General features: G+C 47.7%; 2 protein-coding genes across 2 annotated transcripts in view; both read right to left on the reverse strand.

Annotated features, from left to right (window-relative positions):
* The window catches only part of LOC119148557 (lactosylceramide 4-alpha-galactosyltransferase-like), a 33,463-nt gene extending 15,858 nt beyond the window's left edge, over positions 1-17,605 (reverse strand). The window contains exon 1 of the mRNA XM_037388892.1: positions 17,588-17,605. The gene's annotated coding sequence lies outside the window, so the exon portion shown is untranslated. The remainder of the gene's footprint in view (positions 1-17,587) is intronic.
* On the reverse strand, positions 1,292-17,653 carry LOC119148558 (lactosylceramide 4-alpha-galactosyltransferase-like). Its single transcript, XM_037388897.1, has 2 exons — positions 17,588-17,653; positions 1,292-4,626 (listed from the first exon to the last, which is right to left on the reverse strand). The coding sequence occupies exon 2, from the start codon at positions 4,591-4,593 to the stop codon at positions 3,499-3,501; it is 1,095 nt and encodes a 364-aa protein (XP_037244794.1). The 5' UTR covers positions 4,594-4,626; positions 17,588-17,653; the 3' UTR covers positions 1,292-3,498.
* Between the last annotated feature and the right edge of the window lie 308 nt (positions 17,654-17,961).

Genomic DNA, 17,961 nt, shown 5'->3' on the forward strand with positions numbered 1-17,961 from the left:
TCAAAGACAAAGGAGACAGGGCAAGAAACAGCTAGTGCCTTTTCACCACTTTCCATCATCCTTGACTGCATATCAGCAATGAAGAAAGCACTGGCCACTGTTTTACATCTCAAGGGAAAACTGTTTCCCTGGCTTTTGACTCACAGAGTCACAATAAAACCCCTTCGCACACCAGACCCCACCAGTCCTTTCACAGCTTCTCAGAATGCTCCCCTGGACTCCAGGGTCTTTGATGAGGCTCTGAAAGGCAGGTGGGAAAATAAATAGCTGCAGCACAAGCTTTCCACTTGTACGTCTGCAAGAGCACAGACACTGTTACTACTGTGGGAGGCTGTAGCCCATCACCTAGGGAAAAAGCAACACAGTTTCTCACGGAGTTTCCTATTCCATAACATCTAGTCCTTCAGGCTGAGACTAAAATGCCTTACTTCAGATAGATTGCAGGTCATGAATGAGGGGGTGATACCTGGTTGGATTAGGAATCAGCACCACACATTGTGTTTTCCTCTGTTCCCTCCACCCAAGTCCCGAAGATGGCATGGTCCGCAGAGCCTTCTTTCCACACGTGCTTATGCTCAACTTGGCTCATATTCATTTCACACTCCTAATTTTAGTGAGCCACTTCAGGACACAACTTTAAAATGTTTTTGTGCATAATAACTAACAGATTGCTCAGACTACCACAAACGCCTTGCAGAACAAAATGGAACATCTTGGCAGAAAGAAGTAATAGTAAAAACTGTATTTATTTTTATTTCACAAGACACAGGGAAAAAAGCCAAAGGCTGCTTTGGTTTGATTCTCTCCTTATCAAACCTTGGAACGTTGACTCTACAGGGGAAAAAACCAAAGGGAAACAACAAAAAAAACTCATTCAACTTATCCAAAAAGGCACTTTCTTAGAATAAGCAGTGGTACGTCAACACAGATACTCATTGCAGTGGGTCCCAAACACTCCCATAATCCATTCATGATATTCCCACAGCAGAGTGCCGTTATGCCTTTATGATCACCAACCACTTTTGCCATCTCTGGTAGAGGTTTCTAGCACACTAAGATTTCTGTTGTTTAGCCCAAATGGCCCAAAACAGAAGGAACCAGTAGAAAAAGAAAGCATGCCTCAATGACCACACACTAGGCCAGGGCTGACAATTTTGTAGCTGCTTCTAGAGAAAGCAGTGAAAAAAACCCCACAGAGTAGTGACAGTGAGAGTGGGAAGTGAAAGCAGCATTTGTTTATACCACCTAGTGTGTTGGAGAATGCTTACACAGTCAGCAAGATCTGCTGTTTCCCCACAGAATCTTTGTTCTTAAAGATGTTCAATGTTGGGAAAGCTGTATACATTCAAAATCCTGAATGCCTCCAGGATGTACCATAAAGCTGGGCAGAACAAATGGGCAGCACTACATACATACACGCACGCATGTGGTGCCAGCCACTGGAGAGGTGTTTCCAGCATCTTCTTCACTCCAGAGTAGCTCCTTGTGCACAGACCTCACACCCTGCCCAACTCACAGGCAGGTAGCTTTTAATCAAAGCAGCACTGGCCTCTGAGCAACACCAGACAGCTCAGCATAACAGAAAACCACCAAAACAAAACAAAAAACCCCAAATAAACCACAACAAAAGGTACACATCCTCCTTAAGCTCCCATGGCCATATTCCCTGATGGACAGGGAACTGTTTTGTAAAAATGACGGGCAATTTGTCTTCCTCATTTTCATCATCAAAGAAGAGACAATTAAACCTGAGACAAAGAAATGTTGCGTGCACAGACTTTTATGTTTTTGACCATTGCCTTGGCTGAACTGAGCAAACGTCACATTGCTTATGGTCAACCTGGGAAACAGAAGAGGCCTCAGACAACTGCAGATCTAGTTGCAGACAACAGAGAACTAGTGGGAGGCACCACATGAAAGAGCTGTCACTTTGGGACCTGGTGACATCAAAGATACAACCAGCTCATGGTCATCAAAGGGACCACTGGACTACCCCACTGCCGTTCCTAGGCATAAGAAGAGGAAGCACACTGGAGACAGAAAATATTTTACAGTGAGACCATGATCTCTTTCTTGCTAGTGTAGGAGAGAGAATGGCCCATGCTCTGCTCATCTGTATTACCCCTATTGTAGTGCCAAGCTCATGTGCCACACCTTTAGAGTGTGGTGGGGACCAGATGTAACAATGTTGATAGCCTTGACCTTATTCTTGTTTCTCACTGCTCTTTCTTCGCTCTTTTCCGATGAGAACTGTAAAAGCATAAATATGTCCTTTTGGCCATCAAGGCAAGGGATGAGTTTTCTCTCACAGTTTGTCCAACAAACTTGCCCCTGTGGTGGGAACCTTCAAAGGTACAACAGCACCTTGCAAGAGATGTTAACTGTCTCCACTGCGGTTCAGGAAGATGCTCAGGGAAAAGAGTAAAGCTTTCCTCTGTCCTCTTCAAGACCTCTCAGGAGAGATTTGTACTCCTGGACAGTGAATTGCAGGAGTACTCCAGGCTACTTGAAGAGGTCCACCATAAATAACTCATAAATGGACTTGAATTTAGATGGTACAGATTCCCTACCAAGCTCTTTGTAACCTTGGAAATACGCCTTTCCTTTAGGATCCATGCAAGTGCTGAAAGATCTCATGCGTCATAGAGGCAGTTATGGACATTAGGTCACAGAGCAAAACTCAGTGTAAAAGGTAGTTCAGCTCATCCTGTGCAATTTAAGGTGTGATTTGGATGAGGTCTCCTGTTCATCGCAGGATGTTAATTTGCCACTACTGTAAAATAAATCATTGCTGCAGAAGAGCTCCTTCTAAATGATGAGCTGGCCTTAGATCCTCATGTTCTGATGCACACTAAATTTTCACATCTTTAGCTCTGTGACATCAAACAGAGACTGCAGTGTCCTGCTCCCTTCTCAAACCAGACATGAGGAAGTCTTCTCCACCAAAGGCTTCAGAAGAGAAGGGAATGGGCATGGAGGGTGGGAAGTAGCCCTTTCTTCTCTGTTTTCCTCTATGTTTTCCTCAGGACACCTCCTCTAGCACATCCTTAACTTCCTCCTCAGTTCCTCTTCTTTGCTCTCTCATCCTTTCATTGCTTTGAGGATTGCACTTCAGAAGTCCTGAGAAACAAGCAATGAAGTATGCATTTCTACAAAGTCCTCTTACAGGTTTACAGACTTCAAAGGGTGCCTTACTCCTCTGAAAGGCTGATGGAGGCTGCCACAGGTGGCCCATCACTTACTCTCCTGCTGAGATTTCTCTACCTCACCAAGCAGAGCAGAAGAAAGGTCCTGCAGAGAAACAAAATATTGCTGGTAGGCAGTTAAAGTCGACAAAGAGCTGCAGAGACATTGGCTGAAGCTATAGGCTCCACCTACACCACGCAAATGGTTTTTATCCTCTGCTCTCACCACATCGCTTCAAAAGAAGGTTCATTTGTGATGGAGCAGCTGGAGAGTTGTGGGCTCCCAGGCGACTTCTCTTAGCTGACCCTTGAGTCACTGCTGTTCAGACTCTTTCTTCATGATATCATATGTGGCAGGGCAGAAGTGAGAATGCAGCTGAGCCAGCAAAACCTGAGATGTGATCTCTAGCCTTGTCCCGTGGCTCTTCTTGTTCCATACATGCACTGCGTAGGTGTTATTAAAGAGATGGTGAAGCTCCGAGGAGTTGACCACTTCGAAGTATTTCTTCCAGTCCTGCCACCGAATGGGGTAGAAAGCCTCACGGGGCAGAGCACTCACTCCTTTGCAGCTTGTACTGCTCCGAAGACTCCTAATGGAGCACCACTTCTTGAAGACACGCGTTAGGAGCTGTGGGCCCTGGTGACCCCAGATCCAGCTGTTGTAGTTCTCCACAAAGTCCTTCATGCAAAGCTCAATGAACTCATGCTTGGGCTTAAAGGACAGAAAGGCCCCGTTCAGTACATACTTGGACTGGATACCAAGCACATTGGTGAGGTTCTTTAAGTTCTTAAGCACAATGAAGTCTGTGTCCAAGTAGATGCCACCAAATTTCCACATGATGGCAATTCTACAGGCATCAGACAGGACAGGTAAGAAATATGGCTCCCAGCGCTGCTGAGCCTGCAAGTACCACTCTGCCAGAGGTGTTCCAGAGAAAAGCTCTGTCAAGTCCAGGGGCCGGATTTCCACGTTAGGGAAGCAGCTCAGCAAGGAGAAACCCCAGTGGTTGGGTAACGAGGCGTTACCATTTGCCAAGCCTTTCATGAGCACCACGACCCTCGTCCCAGGGTGTGTCCGCGCCGCTGACTCCACAGAGCACGTGAACAGGTAACTTGGGCTAGTTCGCTCCGAGGTCTCCACAAAAAACACATCCCCTGGGGAAGGAGGGGGCCCATCAGCAATGGCATGGGGTGGAGAAGGCACAGAGTGAGCACAGTGGATTTCAACAGGCAAGCTGTAGACCTGGCCTGTGCCCTTAGGGTCCTCCGTGATTCTCCAGTAAAACATGATGGAGGCAAAGGACATGAACTTAAAGAGAAGGATAAACAGAGCCCTGATCTTGTGGCTCAGCACCACCCTGGTCAGTTTTGTCAGGCAGTTGGGCATCCTGTGCGTTCTTGCTTCCATCAGAGCCTACTCTCCCAAGATAGCCGTCGTGATCTGAAGGGGAGGAAAGAAGAAAAAGACATTGACAGGGAAGGCAGTGGACCACAAGCCTCAGGACAGCACTATTGCAGAGCCACATGCTGAACTCTCCTTCATGCCGACGTGCTTGAATTGTGCCTTTAGGTCATCTTTAAAAAAGGTGTTCTGCCTTCTCCGTGCTGCCAGAGTGCCCCATTAGAAATCACAACCCATGTTTGGGTTGTGAGGTTATGTGACAAAGCTCATCTGCACGCACACACAAAGCTGAGGGACCGTGGCAGGAGAGGGAGCCCAATTATACCTTGCCAGGCTGCTCCCAGGTTCATCACAGGGGCCATCAGCCCATCGAAGGCCCATCTGCTCAAGCCCTGAGGAGCACAAGAGCACAATGGCAGACAGGATCCCCGATCAAGGACTCCAGAGGAACCAGCCCCTTGTCTGGGCCCCTCCCAGGGTTGTTCCAGTGTCCAGGCATGAAACCCATCACCAGAAGCAGCCCTCCAGACCACTCTTTGTGCCCAGGGGTTCACTGCCTAGGAGTGGGACATATTATGGAGTGCAGAGGAAGAACAGCTTGGAATTGCACAGGACTTATTATGAGATAGTTAGCAAAGGAACCAAAGGTGGGGCAAGGGAGGAGTTTAGGTGATTTTGGGAGGGACAAGAGTGGGAGAATAGAGGTGTAAGGAGACAACAAGGGCCAGATGCAGGTAAATAGCTTGCTGGTTTGTACACTTGGCTGGCCATGCCCTGTGCCTGATCAGTGCAGTCTCTCTTGTCTTCTTATTAAATCACTTTCCAACTCTTTTCTGAATGAGGGCTTTCAATTCTGTGTGCATGCATGTATTGGGGTGTGAACACAGCAGCTGGGTCAGAGGGTCCACGTGCCCATGGTGCCAGCAACTGGAGTGAGCGTGGGTGTGCAAGTGTGCGAAGGCTAGCAAAGATCAGGTGGACCAGCCTGGGAGTATGAGAAGCGGCCTGGGAGCCAGGAGGGCGAGCGGGTCCCTAAGGGCCAGCTCTGGGTGTGAGAGCACCTGTGTGCCTCTAAGGGCCAGAGCACAGGGGAGCTGGCTACAGGACATGGAAAGTCCTGGCTAACTCTGTGTGTCTGATGGTTTATACCAGCAACTGGAGTAGGGCTGTGGCCTCGGGGACTTGTATGTCCAGGTGCCAGCAACTGGGGAGACTGGGGCCAGTCTAAGCCCAGGTGCTGGAGGGATCCACCTTGTACATATGTCTATCTATACTCATTTGTGGACTTCTATCCTGTCCAGCTAGAGAGGGGAGCAGGATGAGGCTGTTTGTGCTGCCTATGCTCATGTGGGTGCTCCGAGTGTCTGCCTGTGATCTGTGTGGCCAGCCACATATGTATGTAGTGTGTATGTGTGCTTTGTGTGTGTGTGCCTGCTGAGTACATCTTCAGCCTCACTACTGCCTGGGCATGGAGCAGCAGCTATCTCACCTGCCTCTGGCTGTTGGATGTGGTATGATATATTGTCCTCTAGCAAAGGTTACTCTCCTTCAAAAACTAAATATGATCAAACTTCTCCCTTTGTTTATCATAAACCAAAGCTGACCATTACTTCCCTGGATGAGTACTGTGCTTCCACTTGTAAAATGGAATAAATGCTGTATTTCCTTATCTTCACCCATCCATCATTTCAAATCAGACATCTACAAGAAGTATCCTAGATACTAACATTTTAGATTCTCTTTTGTCCTCCAGTTTGCTGCTGTACTAATGATCCTGACAGTGATGGGGACAGCTGCGTTTCAGCTGTTTCATTTCCCCAGAGGAGAATCACCTTGCCAGCCTTCCCCAAAACAGAGAACTCATCTAAAACCCCAGCGCTATCATCTGTTCCTGTCAAGAGGTCTCAGCTCCCAGAATCACAGAATGGTACTTGTTTCCCTTCCATGTATTCCTTGATAACCACCCTGTGTCCCGTATTTGCTACAAAGCTCCACAACATGGAAGTGTTTATTGTGTTCCTTTACACACACTTCTATTCTTGACCATGCTCTGAATTTTATATTTAAGCCTCTAAATTTAAAGTACTTAACACTTCACTGAAAGGAAAATTAAAAACTCAACATATTTTCCCCTTCTTTCACCATTTAAAACCACACTTTGTGAAAGAGAATTGAACATTACAACTGTTAAGCCTTCAGTACAGGATTAATCTTTAAAAGATACCTTGTCCTCTTTTCCCACCTATTCTACCTACAGAGCCAGACCTGCTCTAGAAGTATGCTTAGGTCTAAGAGGACACCTATAAACTCTCCTGTCAGGCACTTGACCTAGGGTGCACAGTGCTAGTTCTGCCTTTACAAGCCTAGCTGACTGTTCTGGCCAGCCCCCAAGTTTAGATCCCTACAGCCCAAAGTGCAGATTTAACCATAAAGAGATACGTTGCAGCAGATGGAAGAGTACAGCTGGGTTTATCTCTCAGAAAGTCAAACAGTTTTGAACAGCCTGAAATAAGGTGTGTCAATGCGCAGTCTGTTTGAAGGGCGCTGTCATATCAGTGTGCCAATGCCTTCCTCAAAGCCTGCATAGTCAAAGTGGTGCCAGGCTCTTAATAAAGGTAAAACCAGTAAGGCTTCACAAAAAATATACTTGAAAGAAAAAAAGGTGTCTAAAAGATGCAAAATATTTTAGATGCAAAATTTCCCTTTTGGTAAAAGTTTTCATAATTTAAAAGAAATAAAAACAATACAATCCAACAGTAAACCCAGAAGTTTTGCGAGACAAACCAAAAATGTGCAGAATGTAATAGAGAACTACATTGTGCCTGCTACAGATGGCTATGGGGCAGCTCAACAACAGAACAGAATTTTCCATTTCAGATGAATCATCCTTCAGTTGAAAAAAAAAAATAATAAAAATCACCACTGAGGGTTTTTTTCTCTCTTGGTTTTTTTCCTCAATATGAACAAAAGCTGTATTATCCTACGATTTTTTTTCAACACATCTTTAGTCTCTTGGAAAGACTGCTTTAGAGCATTTCCCCTCCACCTGTAGACAATGACACATCATCCAGCTGGTAGCACCCGGCACTGGTGCGCCTGGGAATGGCCATGTCACGGTGAGCTGCCCTTCCCCTCCACCATACCCTCTGTTTGCTTTCAGATTCTAAGGGGGTAACACACACTTTCTTTCCATATAGCTGCAAGAAACAGCAGGACCCTGCTGTCTCCCTCCCTCTGTTCTCTCCCTTTTCTCTCTATCGCTCCACTTGTGTTTGGAAGAAGAGTGCACCACCAAAGAGTTTGAGGGTGGGGGAAAAGACCTGGCTATGCAACTCCACCCTGCACAAAGAACACATCATCAGCAAAAGTTTACTCCAGCTCTGCCCCACAGTGAATCTTTTACAGCCTAAATATAAGGATTTGCAAATAAAACTGCATCTATTCTATGGATTTTGCCTACACAACTTTCTATAGCAGGCTGCCTAGGGAAGTGGTGGAATCACCATCCCTGGAAGTGTTTAAAAAACATGTAGATGTGGTGCTTAGAGGTACGGTTTAGTGGTGAACTTGGCAGTCCTGGGTTAACCGTTGGACTTGATGATTTTAAAGGTCTTTTCCAATCTAAATGATTTTATGATTCTATAACTTGTTCAAAGATCACCACTCACGAACTCCTGGAACTGGCTGGTGCTGGCCATTCTCTAGAAAGCTGTACTTGGGAAAATGCCAAAGTGCTGATGCAGTGATACAAGGGTATGCCAGCCTCGCTCACGGAGAGGGGAAGCTCTACCTGAATTACATCCACATGGGGTTTGTGGGCCATGACATGGGCCATGTCATCGCTATGCACTTGACATCCCAGCACAATTTTGCCACAGGCAAAACGTTCTTGACTTGGGAAATTTACTTAATTTATTGCAATTTAACATAAACTTTTAATTACTGATCCAAATACTGAGGGAAAAGAAAAAAAAAAAAAAAAGACAACCAACCAACTGTTAAACAAACACTTTGGGAAACACCTTTCCTCCTCTTTCCCCTGGCCCAATAAGTCCAGCACCCCTCCTCCCCCCTTTCTAGTCTCAACTTCCCTTATTTTCACTGTGGGTTACACTCAGTCTGTCCCAATTCTTTCAGTGAGGCAACAGGCAGCACAGTAACGGCTTCTTTTGGCTCTCCTTGCACCTAACTTTTCCTCCACTGCTCCTTGCTTCTTAATGCTCCTCTGCTCCAGCATGGGTCTTCCACAGCCTGTAGTCCCTCAGCGTGTACCTGCCCTGGCACAGGTTCTCAATGGGCCACAGTCCCTCAGGGGTGTCCCTGTCCCATCATGGGTCCTCCACAGGCCTCAGATCCTCTGGGATTTCCCTGCCCCAGCATGGACTGCAGTTCCTCAAGGGTACCTCCTCTAGCACAGAGCACCTCCTTCCAAAAGAGCATCTCCAGCCACGTACGCAACAATGTCCCCTTCCACATGTCTCCTCCACTTCTTCCTGTCTTTACTCCAGACATGTCTTCTTATGGATCTCCTTGCATCTCCTTTTGCATGTCCTCTTGTATCTTCTCTCACATCCCCTCCCGTCTCCTTTTGTCCTCACACATGTCCTTTTTATGCCTCCTGCCCCATGTCACCTTTTCATGGTTTTTTTTGACTCCTCATGTCTCCTTTTTTTGCATTCTCACATGTGCCCTCACGTGTGCCCTTGTGTGCCTCCTCCCATGTCTCCTTTCTGTGACTCCTGTACCTAACAGCTTCTACCCTTTCTTAAATAAGTTCAAGCAGAGGCACTGTGTGCTGCTCTGACCGGTTGCAGTTTTGCTGTGCAATGGGCTGTTTTCATCTGTTTTGGAGTTGGCTGGGACCAGCTGGAACTGACACAGAGCAGCTCACAGCCCCTTTTCACTCAGGTCACGTCTGCAGTCCACGGCCCCCCAAACCCTGCCAGTTACACCTAATACAGAGTGCCTTGTAATGTTTAAATTTAGATAAGTCTCTAGGATGTTGGGGTTTTTTTTCCCCTGTGAGGGTGAAATCTAGATTTGCATGTTGGATTACCAGCTGCTGAATAGTTCTTCACCACCCAGTCCAAACAAAACTGGTTATAAAACACATTAGGTGGTCAAGGTTACCAACCTCCTAAATGACTAATGTATTTATTTCCCTTTGTGGTAACATCTGCTTCCAAAAGTTACCTGTACAATTCTTTAAACAAAGAAAATGAGCAACTGTAAGTGACATGTCATCATTTATCTACTTGCAATGCAAAGGGCTGGCCAGTGATTTATTGAGAGCTTCACATTGAGAGAACTAATTTTATAATTTGCTCAAGACTGTCAACACCTTACCCTAAATGTCTCCTTAGCACATGCCAAATGACTCTCTACCAGTTAAGCAGGAAGGTAAGGATGTCCCAGCACTGCCACCCACCTGTACATCCTTCTGCACAAAGCAAGGCTTTGTGTTGCAGCTAAACCAACCTCAGGAGAAGACTCCAACAGAAGAGGGATGCCCTCCGGTACCCGAGTCAGAAAATTTCACTTACAACATAAATATGAAGCTTTTCTGATGTTTTACCTTCCACAGAACACCTCTGTTGAAGCAGAAATCTGAGGGAGAGTAGTTAAGAGAGTGCTACTGCTCCCTCAACACTTCTCCCTTACAAACAGCAAGGAAATAGCAATGTCCCAGTTTGATTTCTTTAAAGATACTCAGCAGCTGAACAGGAGAGGAATATCTGAGGCAGTAAACAGGTGCAGCAGATCACAACAGCTGTTTTAGCAACAACATTCAAAGCACCTGGGAAACCACAGGCTCATCCAGGGCAGTGCAAGCACCTCTAGACCTAGAGCAAAAGCTCCGTTTCTTCCTATCACATCTGCTGAAGTCTTATCTGAAGCTACAAGACAGCTGATGGCGATATACCTCTGAAGTCTCATCTAGCAATTTCAATTGATGAAACAAAGCAGGAGAATGACCACAAGCACAGAAATTACCTCCACACAAACAGGCAGTTGCATTTGCTTAAAACTCAGTCAGGTTTTTACTTTAGAGGTGCTCTGTGTCTAAAAAATCAAACATTAATAGGCTCTGAACAAGGGAGTTTCCTGACCCTGTCAGGAAGAGGCACTTTAAGACTTTGCTAGGACAACGTAGGGATGACTTCGCAGCAAAGGGCTACCACAGCAGTGAGAGTCAAGAGCCAGGTACTCCCACAGGCTTCAGTTTCCCCATGGGGCAGGGCACAGATCCATTGAGTTCATTTACTGTGGTGCACACACCAAGGAATAAACTGTTTTTTTAAAGTCCTTTTATAGTACTTTCTGTGCAGGATGGCATGCCACATCCCAGCATCAATAACATCATCCGTCCCATGAAGTGGCCTTCATATGCTGCTAGATACCTCCTCCTGTTTCAGCCCCAATGGTTAGTTAACCCTGGCTGAAGCAACACACAGAGCATGTCATTCAAGACTTTCCACAAGACAGACAGGGCTGCAATTCACTGAAGGTGACGTAATAGAAGTTCAGAGCATTCCTATGTGGGTCAGGTAGACTACTGGTTTTAAATGCTTTTTAAATATGCTCCCTAATACTGAGTCCAAGGTGTTTTCCCAGATTAACATTGGAAAAGATCCAGAGTCTTTTTACTGCTGTTTCATGGAGGTCAAATCCATAATTCCATTGGTCTCTGCTAACAGGTTTTAGCCCTCGCTTTTGTTTTTCTTGGAAAGCCATGACAGGTTTTTTTGGGAGGTGCACCTATAGCTCTTCCTCTAAAAGAGGCTGGAAACATAAGTCACAAGAAAATACACAAAATCTTATATCAAAGGAGAATTGTCAAAGTAGTCTTTTAAGTAACACTTGGTCCATCTAAATTAAATATGTTAAGCTTGAATGTAGAATTAAGGTAATTTAGAATAACTAATGGCCATTAATTCCCATCAAATACACTTGGTGTTAAGGCACCTTTAAGTATAACCAAAAACAAACAAAAAAAAAAAAGTTGCTGAAAGTTTACATAAATCAGTTCCTAGTTACTGTGTTTCAGAGCAGCTACAGATACACATTTCCTTCCTTTCAAGCACAATGGAAAATTAAAGCTTGCACAGCTTTCATCAAGAACAAATTAAGAAAACACCCCAGATCTACAGACTACGCAAACTTGCAAACTGTCAAAATATACAGTGTCTTTCAGTCCAAAGGCCATATACAACACTGCTCTGCGCTGTCCCTTATGCTTTTACCCCTTCACTCTTTCAAGTTTAGCACATTTGCCAAGAACAGTAGATAATAACAATTCAGAGTGTCGCTTCCTATGTGCTGTGGAGAGTTATGGTCAAGGGTGGTCCTCTGGGAATACTTCGAATAAGGCAGCCTGCAGCAGAAAGGTGGACAAAGGACTCCCATTTGGAGCCATGCTTTTTTGTTCTGCCCCCATGCTACTGATTGTATGGAAGCAGATGCAGGTCAGTTTGTATGAAGCCATTCACACAATTGCATCCTAAGGGGGAAACATAGTGGCCTTTCCAAAGGGTACACCAGGTACCATAGTTAACACATTTTAAATGCTTTTTTACACAACATGCACCCAAGTTAAAGTTTCTTGCTTATTAAGGCTTCCTCTGATACTAATACTGTACATATGAAACACCAAGAGATAACGTATTTGATTTTATTCACTTGTGCACACTTCATGATAATATGCTATTTGCATTTGGATCAACCAGTGCATATCAGGATCACATGTAACCCCCTGAATGTGTTCCTGTAAAATTCAATGATATTCATGCTCCGTACAACATTCACACACAGAATTTAGCTACCTGATTGAGAGCAGAGATTTCTAATATTGAAATCATGACTGCCTGCTCAAATGAACGTAGGGCTGAGCTGCTCGGACAAATACAGAGCTGAAGGGGAAGCGTCATTGCTGACTTGCAGCTTTCTCAAAGCCTTCCAGAGGGTTCCACAGGTGCGAACAGCACCTCTGTGGCAAGGCCACCAAGGTGTGGGGTGGCAGGGCCCTCTGGTGGGTACCTGCTCCTCACCCCACACCCCTTGCCCACTCAAGGACACCTGAGGTTACCCAACAAGCCCCAGGAAGATTAATTTTCTTAAATTTATGAAAAGCTGTTGCTAGTCTTTGGAATGCTTATTTAAATATAAGACTCTGCAAGGATCTCAAATGACTGCCTGGTTGCAATATCGGGGTCTGTATCGCATGATCTAGACCCTGTCCCACAGACTGACCCCAGAGATGCCTTGCCGCCGTGGCTGAGACTTGTGGGGGACTCCTGGCTGAGCCCACCGTGCCCCAGGGCTACTCCACTCAGCTCATGGGGGCTGGCATGGGTCAGGGAAGGCCTGCCCAGCCTCCTCATTCCCCAGTGCCCCCCATAGCTCCTCGGTGTGCGGCTGGGGTAACACCATATAGTGTCAGGGTGCTGGGCTCCACTGTGTCAAACCAAGAGCCCTGCGGGATGGAGTGGTGAAGGGTTTCATCCCGGTGGGAGCACCAAGCGATGCAACAAGCGTGGTGGAGTGAGAAAAGATGCCAGGGTCACTGTAGGGTACAAAGGGGAGCAAGAGCATTTACAGATACATCTGGGTAGAAAAAGACTGGCAAAATCAGGAACCCAGCTACAGTGCATAGTCAGACTGGTATCTCTCTTTCCATCCAAAATAAAATCATAGAATCATTTATGTTGGAAAAGACCTTTAAGATCATGAAGTCCAACCATTAACCCAGCACTGCCAAGTCCACCACTAAACCATGTCCCTACGTGCCACATCTACAGGCCTCTTAAATACCTCCAGGGATGGTGACTCAACCACTTCCCTGGGCAGCCTGTTCCAATGCCTGACAACCCTTTCGCTGAAGAAAATTTTCATAATATCTAAACCAAACCTCCAATGGAGCAACTTGAGGCTATTTCCCATCATCCTATGGCTTGTTCCTTGGGAGAAGAGCCTGACACCCACCTCGCTACAGCCTCCTTTCAGGGAGCTGTAGAGGCAGTAAGGTGAGGCCTCCCCTGAGCCTCCTCCTCTCCAGACTAAACACCCCCAGTTCCCTCGGCTGCGCCTCACAAGACTTATGCTCCAGACCCTTCACCAGCTCCGTTGCCCCTCTCTGGACATGCTCCAGTGCCTCACATCTTTCAAGATGTGGCCTCACCAGTGCTGAGCGCAGGGGGACAATCACTCCCCTAGTCCTGCTGCCCACACCATTTCTGATACAAGCCAGGATGTTGTTGGCCACCTGGGCACACAGCCGGCTGGGCTGTCAGCCAGCACCCTCAGGTCCTTTTCTGCCAGGCAGCTTCCCAGCCGCTCTTCCCCAAGCCTGTAGCGTTGCATGGGGCGGAGCTTTTAGCAGAGCTTAGCATTTGGGTCTTCTTTAACTGAAAGGAGCCAGTTTTGTACCTGACAGCTTATAACTTTCAAGAAACAGACCACATAGACCCTTCATGTATACTTAAAGCAGGAGGCGGCAGAATTCGGCTCTGGAAAGCTGCTGGAAAAGACAGACAAAAGGGACAGATGCTAGCAGTAAATCAGCTAGCAAACTAATACAGCTCTTTGCCACCAACAGCTTTCAAATAGTAGTTTTCTATTACTGCATATTTGTAGAAAGCCACACACACTCATTGTATAACAGGGTTGGAAACTGTATAAAGTTTAAGTCTAAACACTATTTTAACCCTCACAGCTCAGGCAAATACTGGCACATGGCTAGAAAAGGAGCAGCTCTTTGGAAGGACGTGCACATATGAGGAGACTGCGAGAGCACAGAAAACCAGAAGTACGCCTCGTCAGGAAGTGAGCAAATCCTGTTAATCACCAGTATTGCTACCGCCTACAAGCTCATGCAAGGACTTCACAGCAGCTCTTGCAAAACAGAGAGAAGGCACTGAAGATGCCGTCCTCCTCTACAGGGAGGTGAGTCCTATGGGTCTGGGCACCCAGCAGCATTCACAATGGAAGAGATACACTCTATCAGATCGTACTAATGATTAAGCACTTGAAGCCTAAAAGGCAAATATGTATCAATTTCCCCTTCCTCTAATCTGGGTTATACTTTTCCTTCTTGGACTTTAAAACCCAGAGCCATACTGGAGAGGAAAGATGGTCCAACAGCAGGCTACACGTGGATTCAGGGGTTTTCTGTTTATTTTGCTGCTCTGAAACAGATTTCTTACAGGCCAAGGAACAGGTCACTTAAAACTGAAGCATAAATTCTCACCTCTGACTTGAAATCATAAGGCAGTTGACATCTGAATTTCTTCAAAGATCTCAGGGGTTGTTTTTCTGTCTCTAACACTACCTTCCTTGTGTGAATATAGAAGTGCTTTCCTATCTGACAGAGCTACTGCAAGGCTGAACATACTAAAGACTGGGAGATACTAACCCATCCGTATTGCACAGATGGGAGGCTTTGTGCACTTACACAAAAACATTGAGTATGAACACTTTCCTTTTTAACAGAAAATTCTAGATGCTAACATGATTGTACTTAATCCTTTGCTTGCAGAGGAGCGGTTGGTTCACAGTGCCATAATCTGAAGTTCCACCAGACCTCGTTTAAACTGTCGGGAAGAGATCCCGGACCCAGTTTAAGATAATTGTAAAAGCCAGTAGAGACAAGCAAAGATGTGAGTTATAAACAAAGAAGTGAGTTGGTAATATATCATCCCATTTCCTACTGAAAGCACCATCCAAAATAAGATCCATGAATTTGTTCTGGTATCTGAAAGACTCAGCAATGTGACATGTTTTAAGTGTTTGTTTGGTCAGGAGTGCCTGTGAAAAAAAAAAAAATAAACAACAAGCTATCCCAGATGAGAGCAAAGAAAGGGATCTCAAAGCCAGAAGACACATCCCAAGCTTTTAACAAGCATGGGAATCGCAGCACTTATGGAGCTAAATGGTAGTACAGCTATGTTGCTTTACTGTGGAACTGCCAGTAAAGACAAGAGGGGTGTCCCCAGTCTCTCCTGCCTTCACATACTGGAACTTGATCCAACCCACAACAGTGCTGACAGCAAGACATATCCAGCCCCTATTCACTGCTCACCTGGTCTCCCTATCTATGGGAAAGGCACATCTCTATGGTTTTATATGGTAACTGCAGCTGGCAGATAGTGGCTTCTTTCTATAACCAATGACCAAACAAATGCAATGAAAGTAAGATGGAAGTAGAATTACTCATAAGTACCTTGTGCCAAAGTACCCACTGATGACACAATAAAACCAAGGCCATGACTGATTGTTGCAAATGCAAATGGCCCCGCTCCCTTCCTCCTCAGGCTCTTCCTTGATGGTCTTCTGAGCTGCAATGACCAGCCCTGAAAGCGAAAGCACCAAAAAGCCCATTCTGCTGCAGGACTTGATTTTCATACTTGTTTAGCTCCTGGAACCGGTTTTGCTCTGCTGCAGGGTAAGACAGGCACAAATATTGTCACAGAGATGTAAGAACAAGCAGACAAGAAGCTGCGTCTTTTTAGTATGACCAAACAGCTCTGTGGTAACACCAAACTGCAAACAGAGGTGGCCTTCACAGTCCACAGCTACTGAACTTGGCCCCATGATACCCCTGAGCAGGAAAAGCTTCATTAGAGCCAGATGTCAGATGGAGACAGGCAATGCCTTGAGAACCAGTAGAAATCCTATGAGAAGGAAAAAAACGTATAGCTACCAGCTGCTACCCGGAACGACACACCTAAAACTAATTCCTGGCAGGCAGATTGCTATTCACCCAACATCACACCCTCCAGCCCTCAAGAATGACTGCCATTTGTGTGTTACCAAGTGAGGAGCATGCGAACAAGCCTTGACATATGGCTCCCCAGTCAGTGCTTCCTCCTGCAGAGCCTGTGCCTCGAGGTGCTCCTGGAATTGCCCAGGAACCAAAAAAGGAATTCAAGTTCTGTGTGATTCGCTCCTCTGACTTCCACAGCAAAACACCGTGAATAACTGTGCAAAACCCTCAGAGCTCAGCAGACCCTAGACAAGGTTTCTTCAGGGTTAAGAAACATCCAGTCTATTCTGAGCAACCTCTCACACATTTGGAAACATCATGTTAGTTTAACCAGAATAGTTCATTCTTAGCCAAAGCTTCTAAACACGCCTTCTTTCAGCAGCATTATTGAGTTCTAGGTTACTACAGTTACAAGAGTCATGTATTTTCTTACGCCTCTTTCGTAGGGGCTTTCTTCCCCCTCTTGCCGCAGTAGTGTTTCTACAGCTCGGTTGCAAGTGTCCCCCTTGTCCCCCAGCCCTCTCTCCCAGCCGGACGCCAGCGCTGGGGCCAGGCCTGCCTGGGCACACCGCGGCCAGCGGCACCCCCTGCTGCATCCATCCTCTCGCCCCGGCCAGCCCGCCACCGCTCGCACAGAAGAATTCCATTTTTCTCCATCCCACCCGACCCCTTTCCCTCATCGTCCTCCCGCTGCGCTGCTGCCCTTCACCCGGACCCACAGTTTCAGCCTTCGTCTGGTCCTCCTCAAGGGGACGAAGCCCCCCGGTGCGGGCGCTGTAGGGGCAGCTCCGCTCCCCGCGCTGCTCCCCCGCACGGCAGGAACCCCCCAGAGCCGCCCCCGTCGCACACCTCGGCCGAAGCGCCTTGCCACCGCCGGTGCGGGACACTTCCCCGCCTGCCTGCAGCGCAGGAACCGCTGTCCGCGGAGCTGCGAGCGGGCACCGGCAGCCGCACGGAGCCAGCTGGGAGCTGCCGGCGGGTCCCGTCCGCCCCCCGCTGCCGGCGAGGCGAGCGGAGCCGCCGTCCCGCGGGGCAGGTCGGCTCCGGCCCACACCGAGGGGCTGCCCGCAGGGCGGCCGGCACCGCGCTGTGCCCTCGGGAAAGCTCCCCGTGGAAAGGTGCCCCTTCCCCCGGGCGGGGACGGGAGGGCGAAGCCACCCAGCCCCGGCCCACGGGCAACCCCATACCCGCGTCCCCCTCGCTGCGCCGCCCTCCCCCGAGCCCGGCACCCCTGCTCACCTCCGGGACGGCCGCTCCGCGCTCTCCGAGAAGCGCGGCCCCGTCCCGCCGCCCCGGGCACTACCGACGGCCCCCGCCCTCCCCGCCGGTCCCGCCTCCGGCTGGGCCCCGGCCGCTCCCTCCCGGGGCCGCTGCATGGGCCCGGGGAGACCCGGCAGGGGACGCGGCCGGTACCCGCCGGAGGGTCGGGGCCTCCGGTGCTGCCCGAGCCGCCCCCGCGCCCCGCAGCAGCCCCCGACGGAGCCGGGAAACGGCTCCTGCCCCGCAAGGCCGCTGCTGCCTTCGGGGGCTGAAGTTCATCGCACACCGTTTTAAACTGCTGGGAGGCTTTTCCCCCTCGCCCTCTCCTCTCTACCTCCAGGAATTTCTCTGCT

This window comes from Falco rusticolus, chromosome 5 (assembly GCF_015220075.1).
Source record: "Falco rusticolus isolate bFalRus1 chromosome 5, bFalRus1.pri, whole genome shotgun sequence".
In the NCBI taxonomy this organism is placed as follows: domain Eukaryota; kingdom Metazoa; phylum Chordata; class Aves; order Falconiformes; family Falconidae; genus Falco; species Falco rusticolus.